The sequence below is a fragment of the Somniosus microcephalus genome, chromosome 26, assembly GCF_052327205.1.
Source record: "Somniosus microcephalus isolate GS21.2 chromosome 26, FLI_Smic_1.0, whole genome shotgun sequence".
NCBI classification, from domain to species: Eukaryota; Metazoa; Chordata; class Chondrichthyes; order Squaliformes; family Somniosidae; genus Somniosus; species Somniosus microcephalus.
The window spans coordinates 11,225,802-11,244,224 of NC_141012.1; the positions used below are offsets into that span (position 1 = coordinate 11,225,802).

The 18,423-nt window shown below is 47.4% G+C and overlaps 1 protein-coding gene across 2 annotated transcripts in view; it reads left to right on the top strand.

Annotated features, from left to right (window-relative positions):
* Window positions 1-18,423, top strand: part of dscaml1 (Down syndrome cell adhesion molecule like 1) — a 703,857-nt gene that overhangs the window by 57,890 nt on the left and 627,544 nt on the right. For both annotated transcript variants that reach the window (XM_085967838.1, XM_085967839.1), the window contains one exon: window positions 1,691-1,837. In XM_085967838.1, coding sequence (XP_085823964.1) covers window positions 1,691-1,837 — 147 coding nt within the window. The remainder of the gene's footprint in view (window positions 1-1,690; window positions 1,838-18,423) is intronic.

An 18,423-nucleotide genomic window follows, 5' to 3' on the forward strand; every position in this document is an offset into this window, starting at 1 on the left:
AAATATTCACTCCACAAAGTGTTATTGCAGTAATAGACACCACTTGGGTCTGAACACTCCCCCATAGGAATGGCGACATCACATGACTACGGTGTTGTTGGGGCTAAGTGGTCATGAAGTGACCAAACACAATGAGATTAATGCGGAGTGACACTTAACCATGGATATTTAACAGCGAAAAAAAAGTCTACTGGAAGCGATCAGACTAAGTGTGTGCATGATTAGCTGGAGCAGTTTCAGACCCATTTCTTTCTAGACCTCTGTCATTTAAGAGCAGAAGAAATAGAAGCAGGAGTCGGCCATTTGGCCCCTCGAGCCTGCTCCGCCATTCAATAAGATCATGGCTGATCTTCGACCTCAACTCCATCTTCCCGCCCGATCCCCACACATGAATGGATGGAATGAGGAAAGGTCACAAACCACGTGCAATCCACTCTATCGTGCACTCAACCCAGTCCTTTTACTCTCTTGAGGAAAGACTTCTCCATACCCTCCTCCCTATAGACTAGACCGATATTCTGAAGTGTTGTTTCAGTTACCTCGCGCACTATGTTAATTTATATCCGACTGCTTGCTTTCCTTCATATGGCACTTCTGGGTAAATGCTTAGAGGCTGTTTCCCCCGGCTGGAGAGCGTAGAACTAGGGGTCATAGAAACATAGAAGATAGGAGCAGGAGTAGGCCATTCGGCCCCTTGAGCCTGCTCCGCCATTCAATGAGATCATGGCTGATCATCCAAATTCAGTACCCTGTCCCTGCCTTCTCCCCATATCCCTTTAGCCTTAAGAAATATATCTAACTCCTTCTTGAATATATTTAATGAACTGGCCTCCACCGCCCTCTGTGGCAGAGAATTCCACAGGTTCACCACTCTCTGGGTGAAGAAATTCCTCCTCATCTCAGTCCTAAATGGCTTACCCCTTATCCTTAGACTATGATCCCTGGTTCTGGACTCCCCGACCATCGGGAACATCCTTCCTGCATCTAGTCTGTCCAGGCCTGACAGAATTTTATAGGTTTCGATGAGATCCCCTCTCAATCTTCTAAACTCCAGCCCAATCGACACAATCTCTCCTCATACGTCATTCCTGCCATCCCAGGTATCAGTCTGGTGAATCTTCGCTGCACTCCTTCCATGGCAAGAACATCCTTCCTCAGATAAGGTGACCAAAACTGCACACAATACTCAAGGTCATAGTCTCAGGATAAGGAGACGGCTATTTACGACTGGGTTGAAGATAAATTTCTTCACTCCGAGAGTTGTGAATCTTTGGAATTCTCTACCACAGAGAGCTGCGGATGCGCAATCGATGAGTATATTCAAGACTGAGATCGCTAGATTTGTGGGCACTAAGGGGGTCAAGGGATATGGGGATCGGGCGGGAAAGTGGAGTTGATGTTCAGCCATGATCTTATTGAATGGTGGAGCAGGCACCTTATAGCCTACTCCTGCTCCTATTTCTTATGTTCTTATGTTCTGGGGCCCCACCAGATCAGGAACCATCTTACGCTCAGGGAAGCTCATTAGATGCTTCTAATCAGATATCAAAATGGCTGACTATACCACTGCTGACTGTCTAGGGCAATTTGCGAACATGAGAATTGCACATTAATCGATTATGTTTAATCTAAATTCACAACTTTTCGAGCAGTTCAATGACCCCCATTTACATGCTTTACTTTGTCTCAGTTTTCAGGGAACCCTACACCGTACGGGTGGAGGATCAAAGGTCAATGCGTGGAAGCGTGGCTGTCTTCAAGTGCCTCATTCCTCCTTCGGTGGAGGAGTATGTTAGCGTTGTGTCGTGGGAGAAAGATACAGTCTCAATCATCCCAGGTAGGGCCAGAAAACGCAAAAATGAGATGCCTTGTGCTTGTGCTTCCCTTGTTTTGTGTTGAGTAGCCGAATCTTGTGACGTTGCAATGTGATATTCAGTTCTCTCGGTATGACCCCTTTCTAAAAACACATGAATCCCAAAACGCCTGCAGCAAAAGTGCTTTACTGTTCTTTGTTTTCCTTTTCACCGTGTATGAGATTTACCGAAAGAATGAGACTCTGAGATGGTTACCATGTTCGAATGCGTCTAGCGTCTTGTCACAGACTGAGCTGATGATCTGTCTTTGAGTGCTGGTCTGAGAAAGGACTGAGGAATTGCTTAGCTTGGAATCTGCTGCATAGAATTACTGTTCGACCTAGAGTCGTGCGTTGTTTCAATGAGAGTTCCAGATCCTTGTCTTTGGTGGTTGTCAGGTTATACTCTGGTCGGTTGTCAACTGAACACTAGCCCGTCGACGAGCGCTCAGTCGCCTAATGATTTGCTTTTAAGGATTTGAATGTCATGTTACAGCAAGGTTATGTGCAGCAAGACAAGATAGCTGCACATAACATTTTACACAGGCAGATTCGTGTATATAAGATGACATGGCATTGTCGCAAATAGTAGGTGATTGGGTACAATTATATAGTAATATACGTGGACAGAGGGTGGCTAGGTGAATCATATTCAGTGGTTGGCTATGGTCCAAACAGATGTGATGCTGGGTAAAGCAGATGTGGCCACCACTGTCCACTGAAACATAGCAATGCTCATTTCTCCCCATCCCATTTTTATAAATGATGATATTTATCGATTCATATTTTGCATTGGTTTTAAAGGGCGTTATTGCTCCTGTATTTTAAGTTGGAGAAAGCTTTTTTTCTTTCTTGTATAAACCTATCACATGATGTAATTCACATTGCAAAATGTCACTGCGTCCCGTCGAGTGGCCTTGTGTGTAACAATCCAATGGCGATCAGACCCACCTGCAAAAGGCCAACCGTCCCCTCTCAAAAAACAATCGAATGCTTCCAACTTGACATTTAACTGAAACAAAAGCTTTTATTCGATGACTGGTTGGAAGTATTGAGCAGCCCTCCGGGCTTTCAATGCCGAACGTTTGTTGTTGATGCCAAAAGGTGAGGTGGAGAAACAAAAATCCAACCTATCGAGGAAGGCCAAGAGCGGCGTGACCCAGGAACACGTCAGTTGGATTTTTCCCTTCGACCGCAATAGATCTGGAGACAAAGGCGGCTTTGAAGTAAGAAGTGCAAAAGCATCAAGCCACAACACGACTGGTCCTTTCGGTGACTATTACTTCTGACACAACAGGCAGTGCTTCGGCTGTGTAATCTTGGTGGCTTGTCACCAGCATGATATTGGAACTCCAAAGAAACACCAGCTTTGCCTTTGATGCACTATCAACAACACCAAAGGCTACGAGTTGAACTTATACGAAGTAGGCTTTTATTGACTAAGAACTGGAGCATGCCTCTGCTAGTGGATCCATCCTAAGAGCTCCCGGGGGAAGGGTGGTGAGTCACCTTTATACCCGGGCTTAGGGGTGGAGCCAGGGGCGGAGACATGCCCGGACCTGTACAGAGTTAACAGTGGTTTACCACATTCACCCCTCGTTTAAAAAAGAGTCCGGCGGGGTGAAGTGTTTCAAAAGTTCATATACGAAAGTCTCTCCGGGGGTCTTGTCTGCCGTAATGATCTTCGTGGTGCCGGTTGCGGCGGTTCTTTGCCCGCGGCCGCTTCTCGCATGGGACGGAGCACTGGCGTGTCGTCCTCTCGGGGTAGGGATGGCACCGGCATGTCGTCAGTTCGTGGTAGACACCCCGGTGGTGCGTCGTGGGTAGTGGTGGTGGGTGGAGGTAGTGGATGGTGATCGATGGTGTTTCGGGTGGTACCTGAGGGTGCGAGGTCTCGAATTGAGACTGTGTCCTCCCGCCCGTCAGGATACGCCACGTAGGCGTACTGTGGGTTGGCGTGGAGGAGGTGAACCTTTTTGACCAGGGGGTCCGTCTTATGGCTCCTCACGTGTTTCCTGAGCAGGACGGGTCCCGGAGACGTCAGCCATGGTGGTAGTGATGTCCCCGAGGTGGATTTCCTGGGGAAGACGAACATCTTCTCGTGAGGGGTGGCGTTTGTGGCAGTACAGAGCAGTGATCGTATGGAGTGGAGCGCACCGGGGAGGACATCTTGCCAGCGGGAGATTGGGAGGCCCTTGGATTTTAGGGCGAGCATGGCGGTCTTCCACACCGTTGCGTTCTCCCTCTCTACCTGTCCGTTACCCCGGGGGTTGTAGCTGGTAGTCCTGCTCGTGGCTATGCCCTTCTCGAGCAGGTACTGGCGCAGCTCGTCGCTCATGAACGACGAGCCCCTGTCGCTGTGGATGTAATTGGGGAAGCCAAATATGGCGAACAGGTCATTGAGGCACCTGATGACTGTGGCGCTGGTCATGTCCGGGCAGGGGATGGCGAAGGGGAAACTGGAGTACTCGTCAATAATATTGAGGAAGTACGTGTTGCGGTCGGAGAAGGGAAGGGGCCCCTTGAAATCGACGCTGAGACGTTCAAAGGGGCGGGTGGCTTTAATCAGGTGTGCCCTGTCTGGCCTATAAAAATGCGGTTTGCATTCGGCGCAGACCTGGCAGTTCCTGGTCATGGTCCTGACCTCCTCGATGGAGTAAGGCAGGTTGCGAGCTTTAATAAAATGGAAGAACCTGGTGACCCCCGGGTGGCAGAGATCATTGTGAAGGGTCCGTAGCCTATCGACTTGTGCGTTGGCACATGTCCCACGGTGATAGGGCATCTGGGGGCTCATTAAGTTTCCCAGGCCGGTATAAGATATCGTAGTTGTAGGTGGATAACTCGATCCTCCACCGCAATATCTTATCATTTTTGATTTTCCCCCTTTGTCTGTTGTTAAACATAAATGCTACTGACCGTTGGTCAGTGAGCAGGGTGAAACGTTTACCGGCCAGGTAATGCCTCCAGTGCCGTACAGCCTCCACTATCGCCTGGGCCTCCTTCTCGACTGAGGAGTGTCGAATTTCGGGGCCCTGGAGGGTCCGTGAAAAGAAGGCCACGGGTCTCCCCGCGTGGTTAAGGGTTGCGGCTAGGGCGAAGTCGGATGCATCGCTCTCCACTTGGAAAGGGATGGACTCATCCACTGCGTGCATTGTGGCCTTCGCAATGTCCTCTTTTATGAGGGTGAAGGCCGCACGGGCCTCTGCCGTCAGGGGGAAGGAGGTTGACTTGATGAGGGGCCGGGCTTTGTCCGCATAGTTGGGCACCCACTGGGCGTAGTAAGAGAAGAACCCTAGGCATCTCTTCAGGGCTTTTAGGCAGTGGGGGAGGGGTAGTTCCAGGAGGGGGCGCATTCGGTCGGGGTCGGGGCCGATGACTCCGTTTTCCACCACGCAGCCAAGAATAGCGAGGCGCGTGGTGCGGAACATACATTTTTCTCTGTTGTATGTCAGATTCAGCCGTTGGGCCGTACGGAGGAATTTTTCTAGGTTGGCGTCGTGGTCATGCCGGTCATGGCCACAGATGGTGACGTTGTCTAGATAGGGGAAGGTGGCCTGCAGCGCGTTCTGGTCAACCATCCGGTCCATCTCCTTTTGGAAGACCGAGACCCCGTTGGTGACGCCGAAGGGGACTCGGAGGAAGTGGTAGAGGCGACCGTCAGCCTCGAAGGCCGTGTACTGGCGGTCCTCAGGCCTGATGGGGAGCTGGTGGTATGCCGACTTCAGATCAATCGTCGAGAATACCCGGTATTGTGCTATCTGGTTGACCATGTCAGATATGCGGGGAAGTGGGTATGCGTCTAATTGCGTGTATCGATTGATCGTCTGGCTGTAATCAATAACCAGGCGCTGTTTTTCGCTGGCCTTCACCACCACCACTTGGGCTCGCCATGGGCTGGTGCTGCCCTCGATAATCCCTTCCCTCAGGAGTCTTTCTACTTCTGATTTAATAAAGCTCCTATCCCCGGCACTGTACCGCCTGCTTTTAGTAGCAATTGGCTTGCAGTCTTTGGCGAGGTTAGCGAACAACGGGGGGGGTTTGACCTTCAGGGTGGACAGGCTGCATAATTTGCGCGGCGCCGTGTTTAAATTCTGCCGGCTGCAGACTGTAAGTGGGGGCAGGGGCCCGCCATATGCCATCGTGACGCTCTCCAGATGGCACTGGAAGTCTAATCCTAGCAGTACTGGAGCGCAGAGCTGTGGCAGGACGAGGAATTTAAAATCTCTGTACTCCACGCCGTTCACTGTCAGAGTCGCTACACAGTAGCCGCCGACGTCCGCCATATGGGACTTTGAGGCCATAAAGACCTGGTGGCATGTGGGCATAACCGATAGGGAGTAGCGTTGCACCGTGTCGGGGTGGATGAAGCTCTCCGTGCTTCCGCAGTTGAAAAGGCAATTTGTAGCATGGCCATTTACCTTTACGTTCATCATGGACCTGGCTAGTTGATGGGGCCTAGATTGGTCCAGGGTGATGGAGGCCATCGTTGAGGTCGGTGGGTCGCTGTAGTATTCGCCCGCGCCGGGGGCCTGGTCCCGAAATGGTGTCCAAGATGGCGGCTCCCCCGCGGCTGGTGGTGCCCAAAATAGCGGCCCGCACGGCTCACACGTGGTTGGTGGGGTCCAAAATGGCGGCCTGTACGGTTCACACGCGGCGCTGCTGGAATTGGGGGTCGATTTCGCCCTGCACACTCTCGCGTAGTGGCCTTTCTTGCCGCATTTAGAGCAGGTCGCGTCCTTTGCTGGGCATTGCTGTCTGGGGTGCTTGGCCTGGCCGCAGAAGTAGCATTTCTGGCCTCTGGTCATTGCAGCTGTAGTTGGGCTGCTGGCGGCTTGTGGCCTTACCGGGTCCCAAGATGGCTGCTCCCGTGACATCCACGTGGCCATCCGGTCAGGGGGGTAGGCGTCCATGTTCTGGAGGGCCATGTCTAACGAGTTAGCGAGGGCCACCGTCTTCTGCAGGTCGAGCCCCCTCTGTTCCAGCAGCCTCTGCCGTGTATAGTTGGACCTGATGCCGGCTACGTAGGCGTCTCGGATCAGGTCTTCTGTGCATTCCTTGGCCGTCACCGCTTTGCAATTACAGGCCCGGCCGAGGACTCTCAGTGCCAGTAAATATTCGGCGCCCGATTCCCCGGGGCGCTGTTTTCGGGTAGCCAGGAGGTGTCTGGCGTAGACCTCGTTAACAGGCCTCACGTATTGTTCCTTTAGCGTCGCGATGGCGGCCGCGTAAGTTGTGGCATCTCGGATGATCGAGTAGACTCGGTGGCTCACCCGTGAGTTCAAGACAAGACGTTTCGCGTCATCTGTAGTGACGGTAGTGCTGGAGGCCTCCAGGAAGGCTTCGAAACAGCTCAGCCAGTGTTCAAAGTTATTGGCTGCATCTGCTGCTTGAGGATCCAGGTCTAAACGTTCCGGCTTCAAGATTTGCTCCATGTCGAAAATGTAGTCAATAAAATTGATGCACTATCAACAACACCAAAGACTACGAGTTGAACTTATACGAAGTAGGCTTTTATTGACTAAGAACTGGAGCATGCCTCTGCTAGTGGATCCATCCTAAGAGCTCCCGGGGGAAGGGTGGTGAGTCACCTTTATACCCGGGCTTAGGGGTGGAGCCAGGGGCGGAGACATGCCCGGACCTGTACAGAGTTAACAGTGGTTTACCACAGCCTTATTCAGCCTTGATGCTCAAAGCTTTAGTGAGCGTTTGAGCCAATTCTTCTGCAGTGGCGCCTACTTAAATGAGTAACCCATTTTGGCAACCGGAATTACTCATTGGTGTACGACCAAATGATTTTTTCCAATTGCCTCTGCTAAAACCAGATCAATTCTATACTTTTTATATTCATGGGATGTGGGCCCATCCCTAATTGCCCTTCAAGTGGTGGTGAGGCTTGCTGGGCCATTTCAGAGGGCAGTTAAGAGTCAACCACATTGCTGTGGATCGGGAGTCACATATAGGCCAGACCGGGTAAGGACGGCAGAATTCTTTCCCTAAAGGACATTAGTGAACCAGCTGGGTTTTTACAACAATCCGATAGTTACATGGTCACCACCATTACCTGATACTAGCTTTTTATTCCAGATTTTTAAAAAATAATTAACTGAATTTAAATTCCCCAGCTGCCGTCGTGGGATTTGAACTCACGTCTCTGGATCATTAGTCCAGGCCTCTGGATTAATAGTGACATGAATCAGTCATTCATGAAAGAAAGACATGAAATAATACTGAGCGGCCTGCGGGTGGCGCTGTCCAGGGAGAGTATAACTACTCGGGCACGGGCCCAGCTTGCGCAGGGCATTCTTAACAGGAACTAGTGAAGGACACAACTAGACCTCCATGTTGTAAAACAGTTGATTAAAGCTTTGTTTAATGCTTAGACCAAGTGCCTAGTAGTTTTCTTACATCAAATAGTGCCAGTAACATAACCACTATGCAACTGTACCTTTATGTCAAAGCAGTGCAGCAGTTGAGAGCTCGTATTACCTGCATTACAGCGATGGTCTACCCAACAAGCCTTGCCTGCTAGCCCATCCTTCTTGATCTGCTGACGGTGCCTCCAGCCTGGCATGTATTCCTGAACCACAATAGCAACAACTTGTCCCACACGTATGTCCTTAAGGGAAGGAACCCAGCTGTCCTTACTCGGTCTGGCCTATATGCGACTCCAGTCCCACACTGACGTGGCCTGGCTTGCAAACAAGTCACTTAGTTGTACAACGGCAACTTGGGATGGGCAATAAATGCCGGCCTTGCCAGCGACGGCCGCATCCCAAAAATAAATAAAGAAAAAAACATGCCTTTAACGTGGAAAAACGTCCCAAGGTGCTTCACAGTGACAGAATAATAAAAAAAAATGGATGCCAAACCAAAGAAGGAGATATCAGGAAGGGTGACCAAGAACCTGGGTCCAGGAGGTGGGTTTTAAGGAGGGTCTTAAAGGAGGAGAGGGAGGTGGAGAGGCGGAGGGAGGAAATCCAGAGCATAGGGCCTAGACAGCTGAAGGCATGGTCATAAATTACTGGATGAGGGGAGGGTGGGATGCACAAGAGGTCAGAGTCAGAGGAACAGAGAGTTGGGGGGTGGGGGTGGCGGTAGAGCTGGGCACTGAGATTAAATTGGAGCACCAGTTTGTCACAACATGCCAGTAGACATTCAATGGTATTACCATCGACGAATCCCCCACTATCAACATCCTGGGGCTCACCATTGACCAGAAACTTAACTGGACCAGCCACATAAATACTGTGGCAACAAGAGCAGGTCAGAGGCTGGGTATTCTGCGGCGAGTGTCTCACCTCCTGACTCCCCAAAGCCTTTCCACCATCTACAAGGCACAAGTAAGGAGTGTGATGGAATACTCTCCTCTTGCCTAGATGAGTGCAGCTCCAACAACACTCAAGAAGCTTGACACCATCCAGGACAAAGCAGCCTGCTTGATTGGCACCCCATCCACCACCTTAAACATTCACTCTCTCCACCACCGGTGTACCGTGGCTGCAGTGTGTACCATCTACAAGATGTACTGCAGCAACTCGCCAAGGCTTCTTCGGCAGCACCTCCCAAACCCGTGACCTCTTCCACCTAGAAGGACAGAGCAGCAGGCACATGGGAACACCACCACCTCCAAGTTCCCCTCCAAGTCACACACCATCCTGACTTAGAAATATATCGGCCATTCCTTCATCGTCGCTGGGTCAAAATCCTGGAACTCCCTCCCTAACAGCACTGTGGGAGTACCTTCACCACACGGACTGCAGCGGTTCAAGAAGGCGGCTCACCACCACCTTCTAAAGAGCAACTAGGGATGGGCAATAAATGCTGGCATTGCCAGCGACGCCCTGGTCCCATAAATTAATTTAAAAAAGGAACAGTCCATTGAGATAAATCGCTATTCCAATCCCAGCCCAATTTGTGGTTAAGACAGTCAGCAGGCAGGAGGAAGCAGCAGGTTCTGGAGAGCTAGTAGAACCTCTAAGCTGATGATAAAATTAGATTAGGTAAGAGGGGAAAGTCGGCAGAGCTGGAGGGGCTGAGACACTTGCTGTCGAGATTATTCAATTCATTTGGACACCATTGGGAGATACAAGAAAGGAATATGAGCAATGTAATTCTATTCATTTTAAAGGGGTTATTCATTTATCAGGTGTTTGTTCATGTGTTATCTTCACTGTATTTTGATTTTTATTCTGTTGTATGGATCTATTTTCTGAAAATCCAAAAGTACAGAAAATCTCCAAGGTTGTATTGAAAAGATGTGTTGCCTTGGAAGACCCATTCAGGGGTGGAGACTGATGATTTTTTTCTAGGTTTTATTCTTTATTTTGAGGAAGTGAAGATCTCTTTGGTTTGAGGAGGTCAAGGACTTTTGGGAGCCTGAGCTATTTTGTTTTGCAGAGTTTTACAGCCTGTGACGGGCACTTCTCAGTCCAATGGAGGTCTCTTCTACACGATCAGGTTGAGCATGTTGGGCCTATACTCATTGGAATTTAGAAGAATGAGAGGTGATCTTATTGAAACTATAAGATACTGAGGTAGATGCAGCGAGGATGTTTCCCCTTGTGGGGAAATCTAGAACTCAGGGGCATAGTTTCAGAATAAAGAGTCGCCCTTTTAGAACTGAGATGAGGAGGAATTTCTTCTCTCAGAGGGTCGTAAATCTGTGGAATTCTCTGCCCCAGAGAGCTGTGGAGGCTGGGTCATTAAATACATTTAAGGTGGAGATAGACAGATTTTTGCAAGATAAGGGAGTGAAGGGTTATGGGGAGCGGGCACGGAAGTGGCTTTGAGCCCAAGATCAGCCACGATCCTATTGAATGGCGGAGCAGGCTCGAGGGGCCGAGTGGCCTATTCCTGCTCCTATTTCTTATGATCTTATGTTCCCCAACACTGGACCCAGGCTATTCTTGCCTCTTTCATCAGTCTATATGCACTTAACTTCTATTTGATTCTAGTATGATCTTTAAAGCTAGTGCCCTCTTAGTGTTCCCAACAATTAATTATGCACCTGACTATTGTGTTTTGAAGAGGATTCTGGAGATAACGGCGGGCTGGGGGTGGGGAGAGAATATCGGATATGTCTATTAGAAGATACTCGACTAACAAAGATGTTTTGGATCTCATTAAAATCAATGTTGCTCAACAAAAGGATTTAAAATTCAGATCACTTGTAGGATCCTTTCATACTCTTACAGGTTTATAACATACATACAGTTGACATGTTAAGTGGCACTTACTTGGAATGAGACTCATTTATTTTGCTTATAAAAGATTTCAGTATCTTGTCTCTACATGTCTTACCCTTTCAAAGCAAACATTACATTTCATTGAGGCTGTGACCTATCGTCTTTCGCTCTCTGCGTGTTATTATCGGGAAAGGCCTGCGCATGGATACTGCGATGGGGGAGAATGGGTTGCACGAGTAAAGGTTACTTCAGCATTAAGTGGATGTAGGCTTTAACCTTTGTCAGTTGGTAAAAATGCTGCGAGGTTTTTTTTTTCTTTTTGCCTTTGCCGTTGGGTGAGCATTAAGCGCAGGAAATTCAAACCAAATGCCAGAGGGTTGGAGGAAGCGTTCAGGGCTGGAGGTTTCCACTTGGCCACTCACTGGGGTCAAGATCACAAACCCGTGTTTGACAAAACGAAAGGCAAAAATGAGTCAGCAACTTGCATGAAAGGCCAATATATTCCTCCCCCGACCCCCCTCTTGTTATCCTTCGTTCCTTCTTTCTCTACCTCTAATCCGTGGTGGCTGTTGTGGCAGTTCATTTCCCCCCCCCACCTTTCTTGCCATTTTATTTGTTTTTAAAAATCATTTTCTCTGGTTAAAAGAGCAAACAGATTTCTGTGAAAATCATAGAATGGTTACAGCACAGAAGGAGGCCATTTGGCCCATCGAGCCCGTGCCGGCTCTCTGCAAGATCACTTCAGCTCGTCCCACTTCCCCTGTCTTTTCCCCGTAGCCCAGCAAATTTTTTTCCTTCAGGTACTTATCCAATTCCCTTTTGAAAGCCACGATTGAGTCTGCCTCCACCACCCTCTCAGGCAGTGCATTCCAGATCCTAACCACTCGCTGCGTAAAGAAGTTTTTCCTCATGTCGCCTTTGGTTCTTCTGCCAATCACCTTATCTGTGTCCTCTGGTTCTCGACCCTTCTGCTAATGAGTTTCTCTCTGTTTACTCTGTCTTGGCTGGTTTAATTGCCAGGAAGTATTTTTTTAGTATTTTCACGATGCCGTCATGTTTCTCTATAATACTGTCCATATTCCATGGTAATTACCCAAATGAGAACAAATAGCAGAGACAAGCCACCAGAATGGGTCCGCAGTCTTTGCACCATTGTAGTTTACAGCTCTAAGTTTTCATGATTTTAATTGCCCAAGATGTGGTATAAACAGATTGATATGCCATCAATGACTCAAAGACAAGGATTCAACTGAAGGCTTTTAATCACTAAGAACATAGCAGTATAGCAGGTCTTCCCACATCGGGTTTGTCTGGTAGTAAATGACTCATACAGCTCCTGAGACCTTTATATGGCAAAAGACAGGGGCGTAGCCAATACACACAATAGGAACAAAAGGGGCGGTTCACAATACAAGCAGGTAAAATACAAGCAGGTAAAACACATGGGTTGATGAAGGCATATTTCATCACACAGATCACTTGGTAAAAAGCCTTACTCTAGAATATGGACACCACTGAAGATGCTGTTTGTAATCACTCATGCATTATCAGGTCTGCCTACTTATGAGATACAAAGCATACATAACTCCTCCTCATGAATATCCTCTGTATAAATATCCTCCGCATAAATAAAGTCCCCAGCCCTGATTTGGTTCCCTCCTTTGTGTCTTGCTGAAGTCTATGATTGCAACAGTGGACATCAAACCTAGTCTACTTACAGGATTCAAAACAAAAACTTCCCTGGACCTAACTCAATACTTTGAATCATTGTGTGTCTTGCTGCTTAAAGGGGCATTGCCACTATCTTGGGGCTGATTACTATCCAGGTTCTATAACTGGAACAAATCAAGATAGAATGAGTAGGTCAGCCAGTTGAGTGCTGGACTTGTGACAAGCAGGTCTTGGGTTTGAATCCCACTCGGTGTAATCATCTCTCCAAGGTGGACAACATGTCTTGAGACATGTTATCTGAGGAAGGATGTTCTTGCCATGGAGGGAGTGCAGCGAAGATTCACCAGACTGATACCTGGGATGGCAGGAATGACGTATGAAGAGAAATTGGGTCGATGAGGCTTATATTCGCTAGAGTTTAGAAGAATGAGAGGGGATCTCATTGAAACTTATAAAATTCTGACAGGACTGGACAGACTAGATGCAGGAAGGATGTTCCCGGTGATTGGGGAGCCCAGAACCAGGGGTCACAGTCTAAGGATAAGGGGTAAACCATTTAGGACAGAGATGAGGAGGAATTTCTTCACCCAGAGAGTGGTGAACCTGTGGAATTCTCTACCACACAAGGCAGTTGAAGCCAACTTATTAAATATATTCAAGAAGGAGTTAGATATATTTCTTAAGGCTAAGGGGATCAAGGGATATGGGGAGAAAGCAGGGACCGGGTACTGAATTTGGATGATCAGCCATGATCTCATTATATGGCGGAATAGGCTCGAGGGGCTGAATGGCCTACTCCTGCTCCTATCTTCTATGTTTCTATGTTTCTATGAGAGTGTAGGGACCAAGACATGCTTGCCACAGAGTTGCTGCATTGTCTGGCTGTTCAATAATGGAAATAATGGCATCCAGAAGGTATTTTGTGCCCGGTTTAGATCGGGCTCCATGTGTAATCTGCCTCTCTTCCTTTGTCACTCACCCTCAGTAACTGAAACTCATGGCATGTTACCAGTTGGGACGTGCTGGGCTTCAATGGAAAATCTGCCACTGTGTAAAACTTTCCAGTCTGTTAGTCTGAGATGACAAAACACTTGCAGAGGTAGTCTTGGTCGGTGCCATGGTGACACAGTCTTTGCTGATAATCATTTTGTCCAGCTCTCGTCAGTTTACAAACCTACTCAAGTGTTTCATTTTATCAGGTGACAATACTCTTACCAATATTCAGCTTCCATTTTTTTAAGCTTATTGCAAAATGGTTACTGTACAACGGATATAATGTCCATGGACCCTCGGTTGAACAACTATTGCATTGTAAGTGTGCCCTGGCTGTAAATATGGTGGACATTAAATAGACCTTTGGGTGACCCCCTTCCTTGGGTTGCAAGAACTCTGCTTTCAAAAATTTTCCAGTACGATTTAGGGTTCTAAATTTAACATCTTTGCACCTGTTTTGTGGGCCCAGAGAGGGTGAGGGAAATGGTAAACACCAGTTCTGTCATTTAAAAAAAATTGCAATTATATTCAGTGTCTATGGAGCAATGTTGATGGCTGTAGGAAGACATCTGGAGCTTAGAGCGTTATTGTGTTCCTGACTGAAAGAGGAAATGTGACAGCAGGACTAATATTGGATTAAACATTAGTTTTACATCTGTGCTATAAATAAACCACAATCACACACCTGGGATTTGGGATTCAGTCACAACGCGCTGAAATTTGATTGGCCGGAGAGCATCCTTTGAGGACACTTGTCTTGATTGATGTTCGCTTGATGTTGCCATGGTGATGAGATCATAGAATGATACAGCACAGAAGGAGGCCATTTGGCAAATCGTGCCTGTGCCGGCTCTTTGGTAGAGCTATCCAAGTAGTCCCACTCTCCTGCTCTTTCCCCATAGCCCTGCAAATGTTTGCCCCTTTAAGTATTCATCCAATTCCATTCTAAAAGTTACTATTGAATCTGCTTCCACTACCCTTACAGGCAGCGCATTCCAGATCATAACAGCTCGTTGCATAAAATATTTTCTCAAGTCACCGCTGGTTCTTTTGCCAATCACCTTAAACCTGTGTCCTCTGGTTACCGAAACCTCCGTCATTGGAAATTGGTGCACTGGCTTCAACAACAGGCCCTGGGGAGGAGGGGGAGGTTGAGGAGGAGCAGGACTGTATATAAACAACTCCCACTGTTTCCTAAATCATTTGGGAGTGGGTACGAGGAGGAATATTACCACATTTTGGAACGAAAATGTCAAAGCATTATGGTCCAACTGTACCATAGTAATGATGTACGTGCTTGCAGTTCTGCACATTGAGTTTAGACAGGATGATTAATGACAAAGATCAAAGGTGAAGTCTATCATTTGCCCAGCCTATTCTCAGCTTGGCAAGACAGTAGACATGTGTGTCCATTATTGTTTAATTAATTACCTGTAAGCCTGGAATAATAGTACCTGTGAGTTCCCAGAATGCAGTCATTAAAGAAAGGCGAGTTACAACTTGCAGTGTTGACGCTGAGACCTTGCGAGCATGCTATTTTGTTCATAACACTCTTGTTTTGGCTTTTCCTTTAACCCTTGGAGTCCTAGAGTTCAGTTGTGTTTTGAATCCTGCTTTCACGTTTGGGTGATGAGTAATGTCATTCTTTTGTAGATCACACTGCAATTGGAAAGTTCCCAATTAAGTGCCAATGGCATTTTGCACTTTCTTTTTTCCTTAAATTTTTCTTTTAAAAGTTTTTTTTAATTGCCCCTGAGAAGGTGGTGGTGAGCCGCCTTCTTTAATAAGTGGCAGTTTCAGAGGGCAGCTAAGAGTCAACCGCATTGCTGTGGGTCGGGAGTCACATATAGGCCAGACCGGGTAAGGGCAGCAGATTCCCTTCCCTGAAGGACATTAGTGAACCCGATAGGTTTTTACAACAATCCGGTAGTTTCATAATAAAAAAAGACTTGCATTTCTACAGCGCCTTTCATGACCACCGGACGCCTCAAAGCACTTTACAGCCAATGGAGTACTTTTGAAGTGTAGTCACTGTGGTAAACGCTGCAGCCAATTTATGCACATCAAGATCCCACAAACAGCAATGTAATAATGAGCAGATAATCTGTTTTAGTGATGTTGGTTGAAGGATAAATATTAGCCAGGACACCAGGGCTAACTCCCCTGCTCTTCTTTGAAATAGTGCCCATGGGATCTTTTACGTCCACCTGAGAGAGCAGACGGGGCCTCGGTTTAACGTCTCATCTGAAAGACGGCACCTCCGACAGTGCAGCACTCCACTGGAGTGTCAGCCTAACTTTATGTGCTCAAGTCCCTGGAGTGGGACTTAAACCCACAACCTTATGACATCAGAGGCAAGGGTGCTACCAACTGAGCCACAGCTGACACTAGGGTCATCATTACTGACACTAGCTGCTATGGTGGGATTGGAACTCATGCTTCCAAGATCCAGCTCATTAGTCCAGGCCTCTGGATTCCAAGTCCAGTAACATAACCACTGTGCTAGCGTACCCCGTAAGAGGGTGAGTTAACAAAGGTTTTTCTTTCCTTCCTCTTTTCTTGGGTTTCTCTGTTTCACGAGTCTTCCCTAAGCTGATCAGCAAACCTCCTCCCAAGCATCTGCCGATGCCAATGTGAGACATTGGTTGCTAGGAGATGCAGTCTGCAACAACTTGCATTTATATAGCGCCTTTAACATAGTAAAACATCCCAAGGCGTTTCACAGAAGTATTATCACCCAAAATTTGACACCGAGCCGTATGAGGAGATATTGGGACAGGTGAGCAATGCTTGGTCAAAGCAGTCGGTTTTAAGGAGCGTCTTAAAGGAGGAGAGAGAGGTGGAGAGGTTTAGGGAGGGAATTCCAGAGCTTAGGGCCCAGGCAGCTGAAGATACTCCAATTCTCCAGTTTGAGTTTTCTCTCTCATAACATTACAACAGTGACTAGACTTCAAAAAGTACTTAATTGGCTGTAAAGCACTTTGGGATGTCCGGTGGTCATGAAAGGCGCCGTATAAATGCAAGTATTTCTTTTTTAACGAACGGCCACAAAGTGGCAGAATATGAGACCCCCACCTATTACTGTTGTTGATCAGGGACATTTGTCAAGTCTTCCTCATTTGGAGTGAGACTTTGGTTGAAAAATGTAACCTAAATTGATACGTCTCGCTCTCTCAAATAAACACCGCTCCACATGTTTAACTGGGCATGTGAACTCTCGCTCTTCATCTCGCCCCATTTTCCTGAGGTTGACAGCCCTGATACAAACCGTCTGAGAGATGTGTCAAAAAAGAGAGAGACTGATGGAAAGTGAGGAATGAGTATCCAAAGGCAGATAAACCTCGGGTCACGGTTGTGGGCCTCCCACCTATTGATTACAGAACAAAAACAAGTCCGTAAGGGTGACCCCAAGCTTCCGGTCGCCTGTCATTTTAATTCACCGCTCCATTCCCACTTGGACCTCACCGTCCTTGGCCTCTTGCACTGTTCCACGGAAGCTCAGCGTAAGCTCGAGGAACAGCACCTCATCTTCCGATTAGGCACTTTGCAGCCTTCCGGACTCAATATCGAGTTCAACAATTTCAGATCATAACCTTGGCCCCTATTACATTTTTACTTATTTTTTATCCACACCTTTGTTTTGGCCCTTTTCCACCCCCCTTTTTTTTCTCTCCCGCATGGCAGCTGTCTCTCATTCTGCCAGCGCATTTCACACCTAATCTAAGCCGTCTTTTGTCTCCACTAGTCCTATCACCATCTCGTCTGGTTTTGAATACCTCTTAATGTCTCTTCACTTCTTTTGTTCTATCGCAGCCCTGCCTTCGATCTATTTCATTTCCTTTCCAGTTTTGAAAAAGGGTTTGACCCGAAACATCGACTCTAATTTCTCTCCACGGATGTTGCCTGGCCTGCTGAGTTTTTCCAGCATTTTCTGTTGTTATTTCGGATTTCCAGCATCTGCAGTATTTTGCTATCATAAAAACAATCTTCTCCTGGTAACTCTTGCCATTTTTTTTGCATAATTTGAATGGAGCGATGTAAATAAGGCAGCAAAGTGGGAATTTAGTGCTTCAGAAAATTAGAATGATCTAACAATTTGAATGAAGCAACTTTGAATTGAGAATAGGCTGTATTAGTGAGGGTCTGGAGCAATGTTCCCTCTAGTTCTTTTTTCGGGTGCGCGGCCCCTGTAAATTTCCGCGCAGGCGCGGTTTTTCCATTGAAAAGCCGGCGAACCAGCTGCACGGGAGCTCCAGACCGCTCCGCGGCCACGCAGATTAACGGGAACATTGGTCTGGGGTCAGCAAACCTGGTTGTCCCCTCATTTGAGGGTTGGAGGCGTGGAGTGAGGCATCAAGGGAGAGGGGCATCTACTAATATAGGGGATCTCCTACTGTAAAGCAATGGTTTCTCCAAGCACCTTCACTGCCAACTGCGGCAGGATAACATTTATGTTCGTTTTTTTTTGTTGACACGTTTACCAAATTTAATTTAATGATTAACTTGTGAAAAACATGCAGCCTGTCCAGAAGCATTTAACTTCTGACAATTTCTTTGATGCATGTAACCTTTCAAAAATCTGGAAAATCCTGAAATGATTTAAAACTGTAATATATTACCAGTGGATCACCCGCGGCGATGATCACAGCGAGTCAGAGGACATGGTGGCAGTTTATGAGACAGTTAAATTAAGGGCAACGTGATTTTTTTGTTCAGCTCAAA